This window comes from Macaca fascicularis, chromosome 1 (genome assembly GCF_037993035.2).
Source record: "Macaca fascicularis isolate 582-1 chromosome 1, T2T-MFA8v1.1".
NCBI lineage: Eukaryota > Metazoa > Chordata > Mammalia > Primates > Cercopithecidae > Macaca > Macaca fascicularis.
Window position 1 is genome coordinate 83,172,945 of NC_088375.1, and position 21,524 is coordinate 83,194,468.

General features: G+C 39.1%; 1 protein-coding gene across 1 annotated transcript in view; it reads left to right on the forward strand.

The window, feature by feature from the left end:
• DNAH14 (dynein axonemal heavy chain 14) overlaps positions 1–21,524 on the forward strand; it is a 526,180-nt gene that overhangs the window by 405,109 nt on the left and 99,547 nt on the right. Inside the window, exons 56-60 of the mRNA XM_045397720.2 lie at positions 6,029–6,190; positions 8,239–8,430; positions 10,299–10,480; positions 12,864–12,972; positions 13,683–13,808. Coding sequence (XP_045253655.2) covers positions 6,029–6,190; positions 8,239–8,430; positions 10,299–10,480; positions 12,864–12,972; positions 13,683–13,808 — 771 coding nt within the window. The remainder of the gene's footprint in view (positions 1–6,028; positions 6,191–8,238; positions 8,431–10,298; positions 10,481–12,863; positions 12,973–13,682; positions 13,809–21,524) is intronic.

Here is a 21,524-nt window from a genome sequence, read left to right on the forward strand (position 1 = left end):
CTATGAGGTCAGCTTAACACTGTTACCAAAACCAGACAAGGACATGATGAAAAAGGAAAACTACCGGCCAATATTCCTGATGAATCTACATACAAAAATCCTCAACAAAATACTAGCAAACTGAATCAAACAACACATCAAAAAGATAATACACCATTATCAACTGGGATTTATGTCAGGAATGCAAGGATGGTTCAACATATGCAAATCAATAAACATGATACACTGCATAAACAGAATATAGAGAAAAAACTACGATCATCTCAATAGATGCTGAAAAGGCATTAAATAAAATCCAACATCCCTTCATGATAAAAAAATAAAAAAAAAAAACTCTCAATAACTTAGCTATAGAAGGAAAGTACCTCAACACAATAAAGGCCATATGTGACAAACCCACAGCTAACATCGTAGTGAATAGGGAAAAGCTCAAAGCTTTTCCTCTGTGAGCTAAAACAAGAAAAGAGTGCCCATTCTCACCACTCTTATTCAACATAGCACTGGAAATTCTAGCCAGAGCAATTAGATAAAGGAAAGAAATTAAGGGCATCCAAGTTAAAAAGGAGGAAGTAAAATTGCCCATTTCCAGATGACATGGTCTTATAAATATGTAAAGATTCTACCAAAACCTCTTTTTAAAAAAAAACTTTTATTTTAAGTTCAGAAGTACAAGTGCAAATTTTTTACATAGGTAAACGTGTCATGGGGGTTTGTTGTACAGATTACTTCATCAGCCAGGTATAAAGCCTAGTACTCATTAGTTTTTTTCCTGATTCTCTCCCTCCTCCCACCCTTCACACTCTGAAAGGCCCCAGTGTGTATAGTTCTCCTCTGTGTCCATATGTTCTCATCATTTAACTCCCACTTATAAGTGAAAACATGCAGTATGTGGTTTTCTGTTCCTGTGCTAGTTTGCTAAGGATAATGACTTCGGCTCCATCCATGTCCCAGCAAAAGATATGGTCTTGTTTTCTTTTTTTTTTTTTTTTTACAGCTGCATAGTATTCTATGGTGTATATGTCCACGTATTCTTTATCCAGCCTATCACTGATGAACATTTAGGTTGATTTCATGTATTTGCTATTGTGAATAGTGCTGCAATGACATACACATGCATGTGTCTTTATAATAGAATGATTTATATTCCTCTTGGTATATACCCACTAATGGGATTGCTGGGTTGAATGGTATTTCTGTCTTTAGGTCTTTCAGGAACTGACACACTGTCTTCCACAATGGCTGAACCAATTTACACACCCACCAACCGTGTATAAGCATTCCTTTTTCTCCACAACCTCATCAGCATTTGCTATTTTTTGACTTTTTAATAGTAGCCATTCTGACTGGTGTTAGATGGTATCTCATTGTGGTTTTGATTTGCATTTCTCTAACTATCAGTGATGTTGAGCATTTTAAAATATAATTGTTGGCTACATGTATATCTAGTACATGGGAATGTAATCTAGTACAGCCATTATGGCAAATAGTATGGAGGTTCTAATAGTATGGGGAATTTAATCCATTTAAATTCAAGGTTATAATAGATTGATGAGGACCTATTTATCTCATTTTGTTGATTGTTTTCTGGTTGTTTTGTATATCCTTCCTTTCTTATCATTGATTTTTGTGGTGGGTGGTTTTGTTGTTGTTGTTGTTGTTTTTTGTTTTTTGTTTTTTTTTTTTTTTTTTGGAGTGATAGGGTTCGATTCCTTTCTTTTTTCCCCTTTGTGTATTGGCTCTACCAGTGAGTGTTATAGTTTTGCATGTTTTCATAATGGTGGTTATCATCTTTTCACTTCCACTTGTAAGACTCCCTTGAGCATTTCTTGTAAGGCTATGCTAGGCATGATTAATTCCCTCAGGTTTTTGCTTGTCTTGGGAAGATTTTATTTCTCATTCATTTCTGAAGGATAGCATTTGGATATAATTTTCTTGGCTGGCAGTTTCTTTCCTTCAGTTCTTTGAATATCTCATCCTGTTCTCTCCTGTCCTGTAAGGTTTCTGCTGAGAATTCTGCTGTTCTTCTGCTGGGGTTTCCCATTTATATGATGACATTTTTCTCTTGCCATTTTTGGAAATTTCTCTTAGTCTTTGAATTTTGACAGTTTGACTGTAATGTTCCTCAGATAGACTTTTTTGGGGTTGAATCTATTTGGGGATATTGGAGCTTTCTGGATCTGTATGACTAACTCTCTCTGAAGACTTGGGATTGTTTTCAGTTATTATTTAATTAAATGCTTTCTACACCTTTCCCCTTCTCTTCTTCTGGAATGCCCTTAAGTTCAGAAATTCTTTCTTCTGCTTGGTCTTATCTGTCATAGAAGCTCTCAATTATAATATTTTTCATTGAAATCTGTAGCTCTGGGATGTGTTTTTGATCCTTTTTTATGATATACATCTCCCTATTGAATTTCTCATTCAAACCATGAACTGTCTTCCTGATTTTGTTGAATTGTCAATCTTTATCTTGTATCTTATTGCATTTCTTTAAGATTATTATTTTACATTCTTTTTCTGGCATTTTGTATATTTTCTTATGATTGCGACCTGTTACTGGTGAGTTACTGTGTTCCTTTGGAGGTTTCATGTTTGCTTGCTTTTTCATGTTTGATGTGTCCCTTCATTGATTTCTATGCATCTCGAAAAACAATCACCTTTCCAACTTTATGGAGTAGCTTTCATAAGGAAAGACTTATTCATAGGTATGGGTTTTACAGTGTCAGTCATTGGGTGCATGGACTTGATTCTAGATGGATACAGTAGCGTAGTCTCCATGTAGTTTCTTCAGTTGTAATCCGTGCTGGTGACATTTGCAAATGTCTCAGCAGCCTAGGCTGTGAGAGTTTGTGAAGGCAATGGGGCAACTTTGCTGAAGGTGGGCTCACCAGGCTGTTTCTCATGTCAGGGGCATGTGCATGCATGCAGTGAATCAGCCAACTCAGGATCTGGCTCACTTGATTTGGAGCCATAGGACTACTACTCTAGCTGGGGGCATAGGCATACAGTTACTTGGCTGGCCTGGTTGTGTGTCTGCCAGGGTTGCCCATGGGATTGTTTCTTAGGCCCTTAGCACAGGCACAGAGTCATTAGGCAGGCCTGGGGCATGTCTGCAGCATGGGGGATGCACCACAGGGCGGTTTCCTAGGTCCATGAGGTAAGCACAATGCTTCTTGGCCAGCCTGGGAGTGTGCCCACCAGCGGTGACCCATAAGGCTGTTTCTCAAGCCTGAGATATGGGTGCATGGCTGTTCAGCTGGCCTGAAGGGGTTGTGTCTGCCAGGGGCAACCCACGGAGCTATTTTTCAGGCTTAGGATGCAGGCAAAGGTTTGCTTGGCTAGCCTGGGGGTATGTGTTTCAGGGGTAACCTGTAAGGCTGTTTCTCAGGACCTGATTGTGGGCACAGAGCTGTTGGGCAGGCCAGGGGCATGTCCTTAGTGGAGGCACTTGTGGGGCTATTTCTCAGGTCCTGGGCATGGGCATGTAGCACTCTGCCAGCCCAAGAATGTGTCAGCTGTTCAGTGGCTCTGGGACCCCTCCTACTTCAAGAAGAGTACACAGCAGTTTGGCCAGCTCAAGGGTAGGGTCACCCTAAATGGGACTGCCAGATTGTTCCTCTGGCTAAAAGTGCAGGCATTGGGGATTGGTTTCTCTGCTGGCAGGACCACAATCAAAGCCAATCCTGGGCCCAGGCTCTGCACACCTCGGATTGTGGCATAGAGCCACCCATGGGGACTTGGTGGAAGAATGAAGATGAAGTCCCAGTGCTGGAGAGTTGCATGGCTACTGGCCCCTAGAGCAGGGCCCACTCCAGAGGTAGCTCTGGTCTCAAGATGGTGCGATGCTGCTGTAGCTTGGCTCACAGGGGGAGTGAGGGTGGGTGGGAAGTACACACCTTGTGCTCCCGATCCAGAGCAATGCAGCTGCAAGAATTTCCAGCAGCTCCCTAAAATGGGCCCAGGACTAGAAAGTACTCTGAGATTGTCCTGTATAATGACTGTAGGTGTTTCAATGGCAGTGGGGCTGGTGGGGTTCTTCTGCTTACCTTGTCTTCACCAGGAGAAGTCCCTCTTGACTCCCAGCTGATCTGGACAGGGGAGACAGGGCTGCAGAGGCAGGATGCCTCCACATTGTCCTCCTGGGCTTCCAGTCACCACAGGTACCTCTCCATCCTCTCACTGTACTCATGCACTCTCCCATTGACATTCTAGTCAAATCTTAACTGTTTATTTGTTACACTGGTCCTTTCTTATGGGGAAGACTACTTCCAAGTACTTCTAGCCAGCCATCTGGCCAGTCGCCAGGCCCAGAATATACTATATTTATGTACAAGCAAAAATTGCTAATCACTCACTTTTTTTCAGTTCTGTTATTTTTCACAAACTATACTCTTCCATGTCCAAGACAAAATTAGGAATGCCACCTCAGATTGTATTTACTCTTGTGACAAAATTTCAAGGGAACATTGTTTATTGTTTTTGATCCAGACATATGTAGTTATTGAGTATTGTTTCAACCCCTCATCCTGTTTTTTCTCTTAGTGCTGGGCCTTTCTCCATTGAGTTATTTTTTTCATGTCATATTTTTGAGAGCAAATCCAAATGCCATATCATATCTACTATACTCCTCCAGGATTTCTGCTATATCTATATAGTTTCCCTTCACCAAACTTAAATATCCAGCTCTGTTGATCCAGTTGAGGTTTCTGCCACAAAATTTCTTTCTGGATTTTAGATGTAGTTTCTCCCATGCCAGGAGCCCATTGTTCTAATTTAATAAATCAGTTTCAGAAAATCATTTCAGGCTAAAGCTGAAATGAACATGGTTCCTCTACTCTCATGTTACTCAGGACTTCGAGATCATTGGATCTGTTTCCCACACTTTCTAGGCTTCTTCTGGCCATATCATTGCTTTTCATGTGACCCAAAAAGAGTGCGTAACTATCAGTGTGTAACAAGCTTTGGCAGTTCTCCATCACATATGAGATGAGACAGGAAATAAGTTAGCCCTGTGTTACCTCTGTTGGCCTCTACTGGAGAGCTCCCCACAAGCTCTCTGCCCTTCCCCACCTGAACTGAAATACCATGAACCTATGAGTGTCTCAGTCTCCTGAAGAGAGTCACTAATGCTACCTACTTTTTTAAATGCTTTTTTTTTTAAAGAAATCTTGGATTTATTCTCAAAAGCAAAATGTCCTTATGTTTATAATAACTCTTCTGGCAGAGTTTGTTTTCCTACTTTTTCTCATCTGTTACCTTTTCCATTGAATTTGAGGTCCTATATAGATATGAATTCAGTTAAATTAAAATAATCCTTCAGCAATGTTATTTCTAGTTTGTCTACTACTATTCAATCGCAAATGTAGATGTATTGAGGGCTTCTGTGAACTGCCTGAACTGGGTTCCTGCCTAATTCATTATTGTACCCACTCCTCCATACCTCTTTTCTCAGTGCCTGTCGCAGCTATTTGGCATACTCTCCATACCAAGTATATGTTTCTCTAATGTTTGAATGAATGAATGGATGAATGAAGCTTATTTTGACTCAGAAAAAAATATTCTGATGGGTTTGAATGAAAACGTTAGTCTTAGGACAGGCACAGTGGCTGATGCCTATAATCCCAGCATTTTGGGAGGCCCAGGTGGGAAGATGGACCAGCCTGGACATCATAGAGAGACCGAGTCACTACAAGAATATTTTAAAAATTAGCCAAGCATGGTGGCATGCACCTTTCATTCTACCTATTTGGGAGGCTGAGGTGGGAGGATGGCTTAAGCCCAGTAGTTCAAGGCTGCAGTGAGCCATGACTATGCCACTGTACTCCAGACTGAGCAACAGGGTAAGACTTTTGTCTCAAAAAAAAAAAAAAAAAAGGTGGCAGGTGGGGGATATTAGCTTTAAAAAAAAAAAAACACTTAGCCTCAGTTCTCCTTAATCGCTATTGCTTTCTTGCTTTCTCAAATTGATGTGGTTAGGGTAGAATATATGAATAATTTACTCATTCCTGATTAAATATGTGTTTTGCCTAAGGATTTATTTTTAGAAGATTTGAACTACATCATCAATTCAGGAAGAATACCTGACCTGTTTGAAAATGTTGAGCTGGATTCTATTGCAATGAAAATCAGATCTCTTACTGAACAGTCTGGTCATATGGATAATAGGCAATCTTTACTTTCACTCTTTCAAAAGGTACTTTTTTGTGACTTGGCTTTATCAAATTGTCATGTTAAAAGTAGACCATGTTTATAATTCTGTACATGATTTTTAAGTTGGATATAATTTCTTTAGATCTTTATATGAGTTTTTAAGGTAAAATAATGAGTACCCTACCCACAGACAAACCATATCCTTAGGTAGGTCAAAAACTTACATGAATCTGAGCCTGTCTGGCTATCAACGATTTTAAAAAATAATACCAGCAGGAGGCAATAAAATGAAAAATAAAATCCCAAGAGTATTTCTTACACAAAGATTCTTTCTCAGATAATGATGTTCTTATTTCATCTTTTTGGTAACAAGTCTGGAAAGGCAAGAAACAAGAAACATTTCATCCTTTAGAATAGTCCTGGAATTGACCAGGAGGTGATGGATACAAAAAGAAATTGACTGGATACAGCAGGTGCTATTCAGAATGAACTCAGCAGCAGAGGAGCTGTGAACAAACTGGTTTGACGAGAGATATAGATTAGTCAAAATGAACTCAACTTTCTGTGTCTTTGAGACGTGATGACTGACCAGTGGCTTAGCGAATATATGGACATGATTACTCAAACTAGAATACTCACTGGGGAAGGACCACAGGTGGATTTATTTCTGGTGCTAGTTTTTGTCTATCATAGGGCAATTTAAAAATTGAATCTGGCCATCCACCATTTCTCACCTTAGTAACAACATTGCTAAGTATCAAACAGATACTTAGTAACCTGTCACAAGAAGATGTTTTAAAAATTCCAAAAATGACTCCACAGTTGATAGAGAACAAGGTAATATGAGTGGATATCCTTAGATTTAGTTAGATTTTTTAATAACATCGTAGAAAGAAGGATAGCATTTATCCTGACAATTGTGGCACTCTTGTGCCTTGTTACTATATTTGGTTTATTCATTAGATTTAAATAATAAGGAAGAAAAAAGAAATTTCAGTTTGGAGTGCAGAGAAGTACTCCAGAAAATGAATAAATAAACCAAGAATCTCAGTTAGAAATCAATTTTAATTATATACATGATATATGTATAATATATATAATACTATGCTTCCAAAACTAATTTGACATGTCCTACAATAATAACAAATAATAAAGGCACACTTTAAACTGCTAACATTTGATATCTCTAGGTAGAAGTTTTGGGAATGTGTAAGAGAGGTATTTTCATTTTTACTTTAAACATTTCCACATTGCATGAATTTTGCACTGAGAAGTTTTATTTGCCTTTATAAATTTGTTAAAGACAAAAAAGAGGAAAAACACTTACCTTTTAGTCTTCTTTCAGCTTTACCATATTTATTTGACAAAATAAGTTGCTTGATACTTAATATTTTGTACAGTTAGACTCTGAGTTAAAAGGAACACTAACTCACTGAGGCTGTTTTCAGTAATGCGGACTTATTGCAAAGTGATATCTGGAAATAAGGAAGAAGGAATCTGTGCCCTGTTGCCAGTCTTGCCAAGAATTCAGCAACAGCAGCAGCACAGCCAGGTCTTATAAGGAAAAGGGCTGAAGGCAAATTGCAAAGAAACTAGCACTTAGCCTAGGGCCTGTAAAACTGTGTAGGTCTCATATTGCTTAGCTGTAATCCTTTAGCTATAGGAGTTTTATTACTACCTCTGGTGCTCTACTCTTATTGTCAGGTTGTTTCTTTCAGCTCTAATTCATCTGACCATTTTCTCACTTTGAGTTTCTGTGGGTCTTAAATGCACACCATCCCAGAGCAAAGAGTTAAATAGTCAGACCCAGCACCATCTGATATAAAGTCCCCTACTGAACAGAACTCTAGCACCAGCCCCCGTCATAAGAGTTGGTTTATGCAAGGGGTGTTCTGGGTCCAGTGCCTCCCCTACTGTTAGTTTCCCTGGGAAGGGCTCTGTTTATGGCAGGCAGTCCATGCACAAATGATCAATCTCTGGTCTACCCACGAAGGAAAGATCTGAAATATGTTTTCCATGAAATTTTTAATGTAATATTTTTTCAAAACAGTGTATTACATTTTAACAATTTATATTTTCATTAATTTTCAGAGAATATATAAAAATCTTCATATTTTTGTGATCATGAGTCCTGAAGGACCTAGCTTCCGCCAAAATTGTAGAGTATATCCTTCTATGATTAGCTCCTGCACGATCGATTGGTACGAGAGGTGGCCAGAAGAAGCTCTCCTTATTGTAGCTAACTCATTCTTAAAAGAAAAAGTCAATTTTGAGAACAGAGAGGTAAATATTTAATACAAGTGAAGGTTTCAGTTTATTGACAGCATCTGATGGTATTATGCCTCTGAAGAGCAAGGAACCATAGATGGACAAAAACAGGCATTTCTAAGCCAGTTTATAATAAAATGGATCAAGTGTTTACATTGATTCCCTATTAATTCCCCATCTCTTGTACCCCTGAATTCACCCTATTTCAAAGATGCCCAGATTCAGATTCTGCAATGCCTGGGTCTCTTCACTATGCTGTCCACATGGTGGAACAGCAGATTTCTATGAAGGAAAACAGTCTCCATTCTGCATACCAGATTCTATGGTAAGGATGCTGCAACCTTCTGTGTATTCCTTGTAAATTGTTCTGGCTTGGCTACAACAGCAAGTCAGCAAAGCAGTGACAGCACAAGCCACAACACAAAATTAACTCAGAATTTATGAGCCAACAGTAAGAAAGAACCTATTCTGGAGTGACTAAACTGAAGATCCCATAAGACCTAGCTGACAGCAAAGGGGGTAAGAAGTGTTGACCAAAGGAGCTGTAAATGCATAGAGAACTGAAATTCAATGTAGGACATTTCTAGGTCCTATGGGACCAATGGGATTGCATCCTTACTTGTCTAAGTGATCAAGGAAAGCAAAGGCCAAGGAGGACAGAGACGGGGTAGAACCAGAAGAAAAAAAAATGCAGCTGAGTTAAAAGTGACCAGTGACTGGTTAGACTTGGACTGGAGATGAGTCATCAGGACTAGCTTATGTCTAAATCAGAATTATCTCCCAATCCAGGCAAAGAGAATATTCTTCGCAGTCTGGTTTTGCTCATCTGCACATCCTTTGGGTCCTTGCATTTTTGTAGCTTTATTTTAAGGAAATTTCCTTGAGTATCCTGCTATTGATAACCACTTTAAGAAAGAAATATAAAAGATAAAGAAGGCTGGGCATGGTGACTCACACCTATAATCCCAGCATTTTGGGAGGCAAGGCAGGAGGATTGGTTGAGGTCAGGAGTTCAAGACCAGCCTGGGCAACATGGTGAAACTCTGTTTCTACAAAAAATTTAGAAAATTAGCCAGTTGTGGTGGCACACATCTGTAGTCCCAGTTACATGGGAGGATGAGGCAGGAGGATCTCTTGAGCCCAAGAGTTTGAGGCTATAGTGAACTATTATTACAACACCGTACTTTGGCCTGGGCAAAAAAGCAAGACCTAGTCTCAAAATAAAAAATAAATAAAAAATGTTAAGACAAATAAAACATTATAACCCTTGGCCATTGATACCAATGCCCTAAATCTTTGGATGACTATAGTAAAAGTGAGAGTAACATAGGGGTAAAGCCTAGAAGGATGAGTGTGGCATGCCATTCATAGTTAGCTCTACTGTTGCCCCACCACCATCCCAACAATTAAAACTCATATTTTCGGCCAGGCACGGTGGCTCAAGCCTGTAATCCCAGCACTTTGGGAGGCCAAGATGGGAGGATCATGAGGTCAGGAGATCGAGACCATCCTGGCTAACACGGTGAAACCCTGTCTCTACTAAAAAAAAAATACAAAAACCTAGCCGGGGGAGGTGGCAGGCGCCTGTAGTCCCAGCTACTCGGGAGGCTGAGGCAGGAGAATGGCATAAACCCGGGAGGCGGAGCTTGCAGTGAGCTGAGATCCGGCCACTGCACTCCAGCCTGGGTGACAAAGCGAGACTCTGTCTCAACAACAAAAAAAAAAACTCATATTTTCTTTGTCCTGCTCATCCAGGAGCTCTCTCTACATCTCCAGATCTCAGAAATAATAAGCTATTTTAATTAATTCCAAGTGTTCAACTTTCTCTTTTTATGTATATTTGGATTGCTTTCTCTTAATTCTTAAAAATTATTATTCTTCAGAACTTGAAAGAAAAACTTGCCCCAACCTGTGTCCAAATCCACAAAAGCATGAAAGACTTGACCAGAAAATACTTTGAAGAAACTGGAAGATTTTATTATACCACTCCCAGTAGCTACTTGCAATTTATGGAAACATTTGCACACATTTTGAGGGCACGAGAGGAAGAGATGCAAACAAAGAGGTAAGACTTTGAGAACAAATCAGAAATATATTTTATATTGGTGTTTTTGTTTGCGAAAAGAGACACAAATGCAAAATGGTGAGCCAAATCTGCCTTTTTGGTGGGACAAAAAGCCAGAAGCTGCAGAAGATCTTAAAGGAGATAAGGTTGATATCCCCCCTGTGTGCCCTGTGTGCCTTCAAAGGCTGCCCCTGTCAAGGCAAGGCTGACAGACTTGGCCAGTAAATAAACAATTAGTCCCTGTTGCATTCCGACAGTTTATTTCTTACATGGGCAATGAAAGCAAGAGTAACTAACAGTACCAGTCCCCATGTCCTTTGTCTCATGGGATGACAGCAAAATAAAAGGCTTCAGATGACTACAACACCGATAGTGGAACACCTGCTAAGCAGTTTTATAGCCAGCATTGGTACCTGAGGAGGCATGGGAAGAAACATGAAGCAGCAGACCTCACTGCTAATGAGAATACAGGAGACATTGGAAAACTGTCTTATGACAATCTTCCAGGAAGATGGGGAAATTAGTAGGAAATGGCCTTGTAGCATCTACTCACAAGCGCCCCACATTTTTGTGTTCCAGAAAGATCAGGGGTGTCCTGCCAACACTTAGATCAACTGCAGCCAAGCCTTGTCTATATAACCTATATGGAGACATGAAAGGCTGCCGAGGCACCATGGTGGAACTATTCCCCTCCACGTCCATCTCCTAAACCTTTCATGTATCTAGCTAATAATTCTTTTTTTAAAATAGCCCACTCCGTCAGATACCCTAACTAATTACTCTGATTGGGGCCTGGGCCAGATTCATTCCATTTGCCATAGGGAACACTGTATGAGAGTGATCATGACTGTGACTCCCACTTGGAGGATAGACCACAGCCAAGCTCCCTGTCTGGAGCTAAGCCAGTTAAAAATGTTATTAATCCAAGTGCATCAAGAGGTATTGGCCATTGCACATTCTCTGTCTCAACTAGCCAGCAGGAAGTCCAGTGCAATGTGATTTTTCATCAGCGCTCGTGCTGGAGAGTGTGAACTAATTTGTGTGCCGCAGGTAAGTATAGGCCTGACATTTACATAAGAAGTAGCAACCTCAATAGCAGCTTTTTGCTAATGTGGGGTCAGGGTCTAATTTTATTAAGTTTTTGTTAACAAGGTCAGGTAGGGCATGATAGATCCAATAACAGTTCATTTTAGAGCAGTTGAAGTAGTCTGAATATAATAATGAGGCTAAAGAGAATCACATCAGTGCTCAGAAAGCTAATCTTGTTCCGTTTCAAGGAAAAGTTGTTCACTCCTGGGATCAGCAGATCCTAAGAGGTTTCTGAGAGTCCTTAGATTAAGATTTTTGTTGGTCAGCAGTTAAATTAAGGATAATGTCAACGGTCTGAGAAAATTGGCCAGATGCCTTACAGGCGAGAGTCAAGAGAGTTTAATGAACCTTCCTCTCACTCCTAACCTCCTGGGATCTAAGGTGTCCCCTCCCCATCACCCAGGGTTGTAGCTCTCCATTCACAGCTGTGTAATCAGTATGACCAGTCCCTATCACAGTCATTCACCCCTTTTCCAGTCCTCCTCATGTCTTACCCACAACACAACTCTAGATCACTCAGCAGTTTCTTCCGTATGTACCTTGTACTATCGTAGGACATCTTGCACCCCCAATGCGTGGGCCATGCAAGGACAGTCTTAAGAGCTATATCACCTTATATGCATAATCATTATTATCAACATCCATAACTGGTTATATCCAGCAAGCATATCTCGGTGGCAAAAGACAGGTTATAGTCTCCCACTGCTCAACTCTTCTTTGCTACTTGGAAATTTCAGTAGTCCAGTTTCCCAGGGGTAGATGTTGGGGGAGAAAAAGCGAGAAGAGTTAATTATATGGTTTGGGTCTCTTATAGCCTATCTGGTCCTCTTTCCCACCCCAAAACTTACAATTAAATATTCTGTTTAAATGAAAGGTACCCTTATGGAGAATTAGTACATTTAAAGCCCAATTTGCCTGTCTTAAGTGTGCTCCAGTGGGAGCTGAGCCTCAGATGCCCATTTCTCATTATTAGTTTTTCCTTTGAGTCCATTTTATTTTTAACAGCATCTGTTCTTCACCAAGTTGAGAAATTTCCCCCTCTTCCTAGTCATCATTAATTTTATCAAATTTTTTTTCTGCATCAATGGATGCTGATGCAGCAGTGAATTTTCTTCTTTATAGCTTGTTACTATAGTGGATTATATTGATTGACTTTCAAATAGTGAGCCAGTCTTGCATCTCTAGAATAAACTCCATTTGGCCATAATTTGAGTAATTCTTTTTATATATTATCAAATTGTATTTGCCAAATTGTGTTATATCTTACACCTTCTTAATACTTTTTCTTCTTCAGGGATCGCTTCCATATGGGTCTATCCACAATCCTGGAAGCAACCACACTAGTTACAGAAATGCAAGAAGAGCTCTTGATTCTTGGCCCTCAAGTAGAACAAAAAACAAAGGTATGTTTGCTTTGAAATCTCTTTTAAAGATTTTATAGTCTAATATAGAACAGTGTTTGAAAGCAAAGGCTCCGATACCTGACAAAGATAGGCTAGAACTCCAGCTTTGTTACCCTATAGTTGTAGACATATGAAAGAAATAACTTGTTTTTTTGTCTCAGTTTATCTGTAAAATGAGAACAAAAAAGCAATAACAGCAAAATAGTAACATTATTACATTTTGATAATTAAGGGTAATAGGTATATAGCTAACTGTAGAAGCTTATGTAGAAAGATTCCCTAGTCAGTTAGTTAAATCCATCTGAAATATGCTGTGATAACTTGCAGTCTATCAACTATTCTAAAAACCATCATTCATCATCAGTCTTTGTGTGTAATGCATGAAATATTTACTGTAGTCATCCTAGGCAATATCCCAATGGCAGACCAATGGAAGAGAGCACCAATGGCAGAGAGCTACCATCAAGCATGGTGGATGACAGAGCTTCTAAGAGGGGGCGCAGCTGAGAGCTGGCCAAATGGTGAGAGCTCTTGCTCTCTCCATTTTATTTGTCTCTTGCTCTCTCTCTCATTTTATGCATCTATTAAATATATTTCAGGCTGATTTTAATAAACTTAACCATAGTGAAATGAGATATTTGAATTACTCTTTTAGAAAAGAGATCACGTCTCTTAAAATTCATTCTAAGAACAATTATGTGCTTCATTAGGAAACAGAAACTCTAATGGAAAAACTACGGAAAGATTCACAAGTAGTTGAGAAAGTTCAGATGCTTGTTAAACAGGATGAAGAAATTGTGGCAGAAGAAGTAAGAATTGTGGAAGATTATGCTCAGGTAAAATTAAAATATAGTCAATACAAATAATTTGGAGATTTGAAAAAGTATTCCCTAACCTTCAAGTTTAAAAGTCAGACTGACTGGTCTTAAATATATAGTGCCTCAACTGTGGTTACTTTTCACTGTAATTCCAACAACTATTTACTGAGTCCCTACTACACACAGGATAACATTAAATGAAAATATGAAGTCCAAACATGCGTGTTCCCTGTCCTTGAGGAACCCACAATCTCAGGACGCTTTTCTGATTACAATGAACAGAAACTCATGCAGGCCATACCAAAAGTACATTTGGCCTTCAAGTGTAACATCTGCAAGAAATAAGGCAGCTCAAGAGACTGGGTATTTGGTGTGCGTCACTTCTGTTGCTGACTGAATAATTCTCTCTTTTTAAATTGATCATTCTCCTCCATACACTCCAGTCGGGATCTCAGCAGGAGCCAGTGTGGTTTAGCAAATCACTGAATGCTCAACTCTGGTCTGATCAGTAGCTGTTCCTGCTCAGAGCAAGTCGAGAGTAGAGCTTGTCTTCCGTGTACAAAGGTTTTTGATCAAGCAATTCCATCAATTAAAATACATATGTGAGCCTATACTCTAGTATGTGTGTGAATTATTTATAGATAAATTATATCCATGGGCTACCACCATTAGCTAATAGCCCAAAGCTCAACAAATATCTAGGGCAAGGTTTATTATGAATAACAGTGAATATACATACAGATTGCAAATAGTCCTTTCGGTCATTTCAAAATTTTCTTGTCGGTCTCTTGTCATACCTGATTAGCTCATCATTGCTTTTTACCTTGTAACGTGGTTGAAGAAAAATTTATATCAAGAATAAAAGAAGTGTCAGCCTGCCTTTTGCTTGTTGTTCACTTGTGCTTCCACTGTTAGCATTGCCTTCAATCCAGTGTTTCTTTCAGACATCTTTTTAAGCTACCTGCCCATGTTTTAGGAGCTAGGTTACAGAATAGGCAAACTAGATTACAGAATAGACAAATCCCTCACTTGGACACAAGTAAGCTGCAAGGCTTCCTAACATCCTGAGTATTAAGCAAATAGGGGAGGCCCCACTCCTGAGCCTTCTCAGATGGGGAGCTTCCCCTCTTCCATTAAGATGCCACCTGTCTCACTGAGTGATCCAGAACTTCTGTGATGCCATCCACCTGAAGGTGCCACTGTTGATCAATATATTAAATATGAGTACGGGGCCAAGCGGGGTGGCTCATGCCTGTAATCTCAGCACTTTGGGAGGCCGAGGCAGGCAGATCACGAGGTCAGGAGATCAAGACCATCCTGGCCAACATGGTGAAACCCTGTCTCTACTAAAAATACAAAAATTAGCTGAGTGTGGTGGTGCACGCCTGTAATCCCAGCTACTCGGAAGGCTGAGGCAGGAGAATCGCTTGAACCTAGGAAGCAGAGATTGCAGTAAGCCAAGATCACACCACTGCACTCCAGCCTGGTGAGAGCAAGACTCTGTCTAAATAAATAAATAAATAAATAAACAAGAGTATGGCTTAATTTCAGTATTTAATATTTTATGCCACATAAAAATTAGTATAGAGAAATTCATGGGGTTCGTTGTTGGTTTTTGTTTTGCTTTGTTTTGTTTTGTTTTTTGCCATACCACAAAGGGTAATCTTTTTTTCTCCCTGGCTTCGGCACAAAGCCAGATACATTAGGGCCTGGGGCCATATTTTTAAAAAGAATACAAAATTACTAGTACACAATTAGGTATGAAAGTAAATATGTACTTAGAATAAGTAAAGAAATTACAAGAAGATATAAAATTTTTAAAGCTGACAATTATCACAAACATCACAAAATCTAGAAAATTACCTCACACACTCCTATAATACTTTGTTTAAATTTTTTATTATACTTTTAAGTTCTGGGATACATGTGCAGAATGTGCAAGTTTGTTACCTAGGTATATATGTGCCATGGTTTGCTGCACCCATTAACATGTCATCCATATTAGGCATTTCTCCTAATGCTATCCCTCCCCTCGCCCCTCACCCCGCAACAGGCCCCAGTGTGTGATGTCTCCTCCCTGTGCCCATATGTTCTCATTGTTCAGCTCCCACTTATGAGTAAGAATATGTGGTGTTTGGTTTCCTGTTCTTGTGTTAGTTTGCAGAGAGTGATGGTTTCCAGCTTTATCCATGTCCCTGCAAAGGACATGAACTCATCCTTTTTATGGCTGCATGGTATTCCATGGTGTACATGTGCCACATTTTCTTTATCCAGTCTATCACTGATGGGCATTTGGGTTGGTTCCAAGTCTTTGCTATTGTGAATACTCCTGCAATAAATATACGTGTGCATGTGTCTTTATAGTAGAATGATTTATAATCCTTTCCATATATACCCAGTAATGGGATTGCTGAGTCAAATGGTATTTCTGTTTCTAGATCTTTGAGAAATCGCCACACTGTCTTCCACAGTGGTTGAACTAATTTACATTCCCACCAACAGTGTAAAAGTGTTCCTATTTCTCCACATCCTCTCCAGCATCTATTATTTCCTGACTTATTAATGATCACCATTCTAACTGGTGTGAGATGGTATCTCATTGTGGTTTTGATTTGCATTTCTCTAATGACCAGTGATGATGAGCTTTTTTTTCATATGTTTGTTGACCACATAAATGTCTTCTTTTGAAAAGTGTCTGTTCATATCCTTTGCCCACTTTTTGATGAGGTCGTTTGTTTTTTTCTTGTACATTTCTTTAAGTTCCTTCCAGATTCTGGATATTAGCTCTTTGTCAAATGGATAGACTGCAAAAATTTTTCCCCATTCTGTAGGTTGCCTGTTCACTCTGATGATTGTTTCTTTTGCTGTGCAGAAGCTCTTTAATTAGATCCCATTTGTCAATTTTGGCTTTTGTTACAATCGCTTTTGGTGTTTTAGTCATGAAGTCTTTGCCCATACCTATGTCCTGAATGGTATTGCCTAGGTTTTCTTCTAGGGTTTTTATGGTTTTGGGTCTTATCTTTAAATCTTTAATCCATCTTGAGTTAATTTTTGTATAAAGTGTAAGGAAGGGATCCAGTTTCAGTTTTCTGCATATAGCTAGCCAATTTTCCCAACATTATTAAATAGGGAAACCTTTCCCCATTGCTGGTTTTGTCCAGTTTGTCAAAGATCAGATAGTTGTAGACGTGTAGGGTTATTTCTGAGACCTCTGTTCTGTTCCATTGGTCTGTATATCTGTTTTTGTACCAGTATCATGCTGTTTTGGTTACTGTAGCCTTGTAGTATACTTTGAAGTCAGGTAGCATGATGCCTCTAGCTTTGTTCTTTTTGCTTAGGATTGTCTTGTATATGCAGGCTCTTTTTGGTTCCATATGAAATTTAAAGTAGTTTTTTCTAATTCTGTGGAAAAAAAGTCAATGGTAACTTAATGGGAATAGCATTGAATCTATAAATTACTTTGAGCAGTATGGCCATTTTCATGACAGTGATTCTTCCTATCCATGAGCATGGAATGTTTTTCCATTTGTTTGTGTCCTCTCTTATTTCCTTGAGCTGTGGTTAGTAGTTCTCCTTGAAGAGGTCCTTCACATCCCTTGTAAGTTGTATTCCTAGGTATTTTATTCTCTTTGTAGCAATTGTGAATGGGAATTTGCTCATGATTTGGCTCTCTGTTTGTCTATTATTGGTATATACGAATGCTTGTGATTTTTACACATCAATTTTGTATCCTGAGACTTTGCTGAAATTGCTTATCAGCTTAAGGAGTTTTGGGGCTGAGACGATGGGGTATTCTAAATGTCATCTGCAAACAGATACAATTTGACTTCCTCTCTTCCTATTTGAATACTTTTTATTTATTTCTCTCGCCTGATTACGCTGGGCAGAACTTCCAATATTATATCGAATAGGAGTGGTGAGCGAGGGCATCCTTGTCTTGTGCTGGTTTTCAAAGGGAATGCTTCCAGCTTTTGCCCATTCAGTATGATATTGGCTGTAGATTTATCATAAATATCTCTTATTATTTTGAGGTATGTTCCATCAATACCTAGTTTATTCAGTGTTTTTAACATGAATGGGTGTTGAATTTTATCAAAGGCCTTTTCTGCGTATAATGAGATAATCATATGGTTTTTGTTATTGGTTCTGTTAATGTGATGGATTACGTTTATTGATTTGCATGTGTTCAACCAACCTTGCATCCAGGGATGAAGCCGACTTCATCATGGTGGATAAGCTTTTTAATGTGCTGCTGGATTTGGTTTGCCAGTATTTTTTTGAGGATTTTCACATCAATGTTCATCAGGGATATTGGCCTGAGATTTTCTTTTTTTGTGGTGTCTTTGCCAGGTTTTGGTATCAGGATGATGCTGGCCTCATAAAATGAGTTAGGGAGGAATCCCTCTTTTTCTATTGTTTGAAGTAGTTTCAGAAGGAATGGTACCAGCTCCTCTTTGTACCTCTGTGAATTCGGCTGTTAATCTGTCTGGTCCTGGGCTATTTTTTTTTGGTTGGTAAGCTATTAATTACTCCCTCAATTTCAGAACTTGCTATTGGTCTATTCAGGGATTCAACTTCTTCCTGGTTTAGTCTTGGGAAGATGTACGTGTCCAGGAATTTATCCATTTCTTCTAGATTTTCTAGTTTATTTGCATAGAGGTGTTTATAGTATTCTCTGATGGTAGTTTGTATTTCTGTGGGATGAATGGTGGTCTCCCCTTTATCATTTTTTATTGTGTCTCTTTGATTCTTCTGTCTTTTCTTCTTTATTAGTCTGGCTAGTGGTCTATTTTGTTAATCTTTTCAATAACCCAGCTCATGGATTCATAGATGTTTTGAAGGGTTTTTCCTGTCTCTGTATCCTTCAGTTCTGCTCTGATCCTTGTTATTTCTTGCCTTCTGCTAGCTTTTGAATGTGTTTGCTCTTGCTTCTCTAGTTCTTTTAATTGTGATGTCAAGGTGTCAATTTTAGATCTTTCTTGCTTTCTCCTGTGGGCATTCAGTGCCATAAATTTCCCTCTAAACACTGCTATAGCTGTGTCCCAGAGATTCTGGTACGTTGTGTCTTTGTTCTCATTGGTTTCAAATACCTTATTTATTTCTGCCTTAATTTCATTATTTACCCAGTAGTCATTCAGGAGCAGGTTGTTCAGTTTCCATGTAGTTGTATGGTTTTGAGTGAGTTTCTTAATCTTGAGTTCTAATTTGATGGCACTGTGGTCTGAGAGACTGTTTGTTATGATTTCCATTCTTTTGCATTTGGTGACAAGTGTTTTACTTCCAATTATGTGATCAATTTTAGAATAAGTGCTGTGTGTTGCTGAGAAGAATGTATTTTCTGTTGATTTGAGGTGGAGAGTTCTGTAGATGTCTATTAGGTCTGCTTGGTCCTGAGCTGAGTTCAGGTCCTGAGCTGAGGTCATGTCCTGAATATTCTTGTTAATTTTCTGTCCCATTGATCTGTCTAATATTGACAGTGGGATGTTAAAATCTTCCACTATTATTGTGTGGGAGTCTAAGTCTCTTTGTAGATCTCTAAGAACTTGCTTTATGAATCTGGGTGCTCCTGTATTGGGTGCATATGTATTTAGGATAGTTAACTCTTCTTGTTGCATTGATTCCTTTGCCATTATGTAATGCCCTTCTTTATCTTTTTTGATCTTTGTTGGTTTAAAGTCTGTTTTATCAGAGACTAGGATTGCAATCCTTGCTTTTTTGCTTTCCATTTGCTTGGTAAATCTTCCTCCAGCCCTTTATCTTGACCCTGTGTGTGTCTTTGCACATGAGATGGGTCTCTTGAATACAGCACACTGATGGATCTTGACTCTTTATCCAATTTGCCAGTCTGTGTCTTTTAATTGGGGCATTTAGCCCATTTACATTTAAGGTTAATATAGTTATGTGTGAATTTGATCCTGTCATTACAATGCTAGCTGGTTATTTTGCCCATTATTTGATGCAGTTTTTTCATAGTGTTGATGATCTTTACATTTTAGTATGTTTTTGCAGTGGCTGGTACCAGTTTTTCCTTTCCATATTTAGTGCTTCCTTCAGGAGCTCTTATAAGGTAGGCCTGATGGTGACAGAATCCTTCAGCATTTGCTTGTCTGTAAAGGATTTTATTTCTCTTTAAGTTATGAAGATTAGTTAGGCTGGATATGAAATTCTTGGTTGAAAATTCTTTTCTTTAAGAAGGTTGAATATTGGCCCCTACTCTCTTCTAGTTTGTAGGGTTTCTGCAGAGAGATCCACTGTTAGTCTGATGGGCTTCCCTTTGTGGGTAACCCGACCTTTCTCTCTGGCTGCCTTTAACATTTTTTCCTTCATTTCAACCTTGGTGAATCTGAGGATTATGTGTCTTGGGGTTGCTCTTCTTGAGGAGTATCTTTATGGTTTGCTCTGTATTTCCTGAATTTGAATGTTGGCCTGTCTTGCTAGGTTGGGTGAGTTCTCCTGGATGATATCCTGAAGTGCGTTTTCCAGCTGGTTCCATTCTCTCCATCATTTTCAACTACGCCAATCAAATGTTGGTTTAGTCTTTTCACATAGTGCCATATTTCTTGGAGGCTTTGTTCATTCTTTTTCATTCTTTTTTCTCTTAAATTGCCTTCATGCTTTATTTCATTAAGCTGATTTTCAATATCTAATAGCCTTTCTTCCACTTGATTGATGCAGCTATTCACGAAGTTCTCATGCTGTGTTTTTCAGCTCCATCAGGTCATTTATGTTCTTCTCTAAACTAGTTATTTTAGTTAGCAATTACTCTAATCTTTTATCAAGGTTCTTAGCTTCCTTGCATTGGGTTAGAACGTGCTCCTTTAGCTCAGAGGAGTTTGTTATTGCCCACCTTCAGAAGCCTATTTTTGTCAATTTGTCAAACTCATTCTCCATCCAGTTTTGTTCCCTTACTGGCAAGGAGTTGTGATCCTTCAGAGGAGAAGAGGCATTCTGGGTTTTGGAATTTTCAGCATTTTTGTGCTGGTTTTTCCTCATCTTTTTTTTTTTTATTTTTTTATTATACTTTAAGTTCTAGGGTACATGTGCATAACGTGCAGGTTTGTTACATATGTATACTTGTGCCATGTTGCTGTGCTGCACCCATCAACTCGTCAGCACCCATCAACTCGTCATTTACATCAGGTATAACTCCCAATGCAATCCCTCCCCCTTCCCCCCTCCCCATGATAGGCCCTGGTGTGTGATGTTCCCCTTCCCGAGTCCAAGTGATCTCATTGTTCAGTTCCCACCTATGAGTGAGAACATGCGGTGTTTGGTTTTCTGTTCTTGTGATAGTTTGCTAACAATGATGGTTTCCAGCTGCATCCATGTCCCTACAAAGGACACAAACTCATCCTTTTTTATGGCTGCATAGTATTCCATGGTGTATATGTGCCACATTTTCTTAATCCAGCCTGTCACTGATGGACATTTGGGTTGATTCCAAGTCTTTGCTATTGTGAATAGTGCCTCAATAAACATACGTGTGCATGTGTCTTTATAGCAGCATGATTTTATAATCCTTTGGGTATATACCCAGTAATGGGATGGCTGGGTCATATGGTACATCTAGTTCTAGATCCTTGAGGAATCGCCATACTGTTTTCCATAATGGTTGAACTAGTTTACAATCCCACCAACAGTGTAAAAGTGTTCCTATTTCTCCACATCCTCTCCAGCACCTGTTGCTTCCTGACTTTTTAATGATCTCCATTCTAATTGGTGTGAGATGGTATC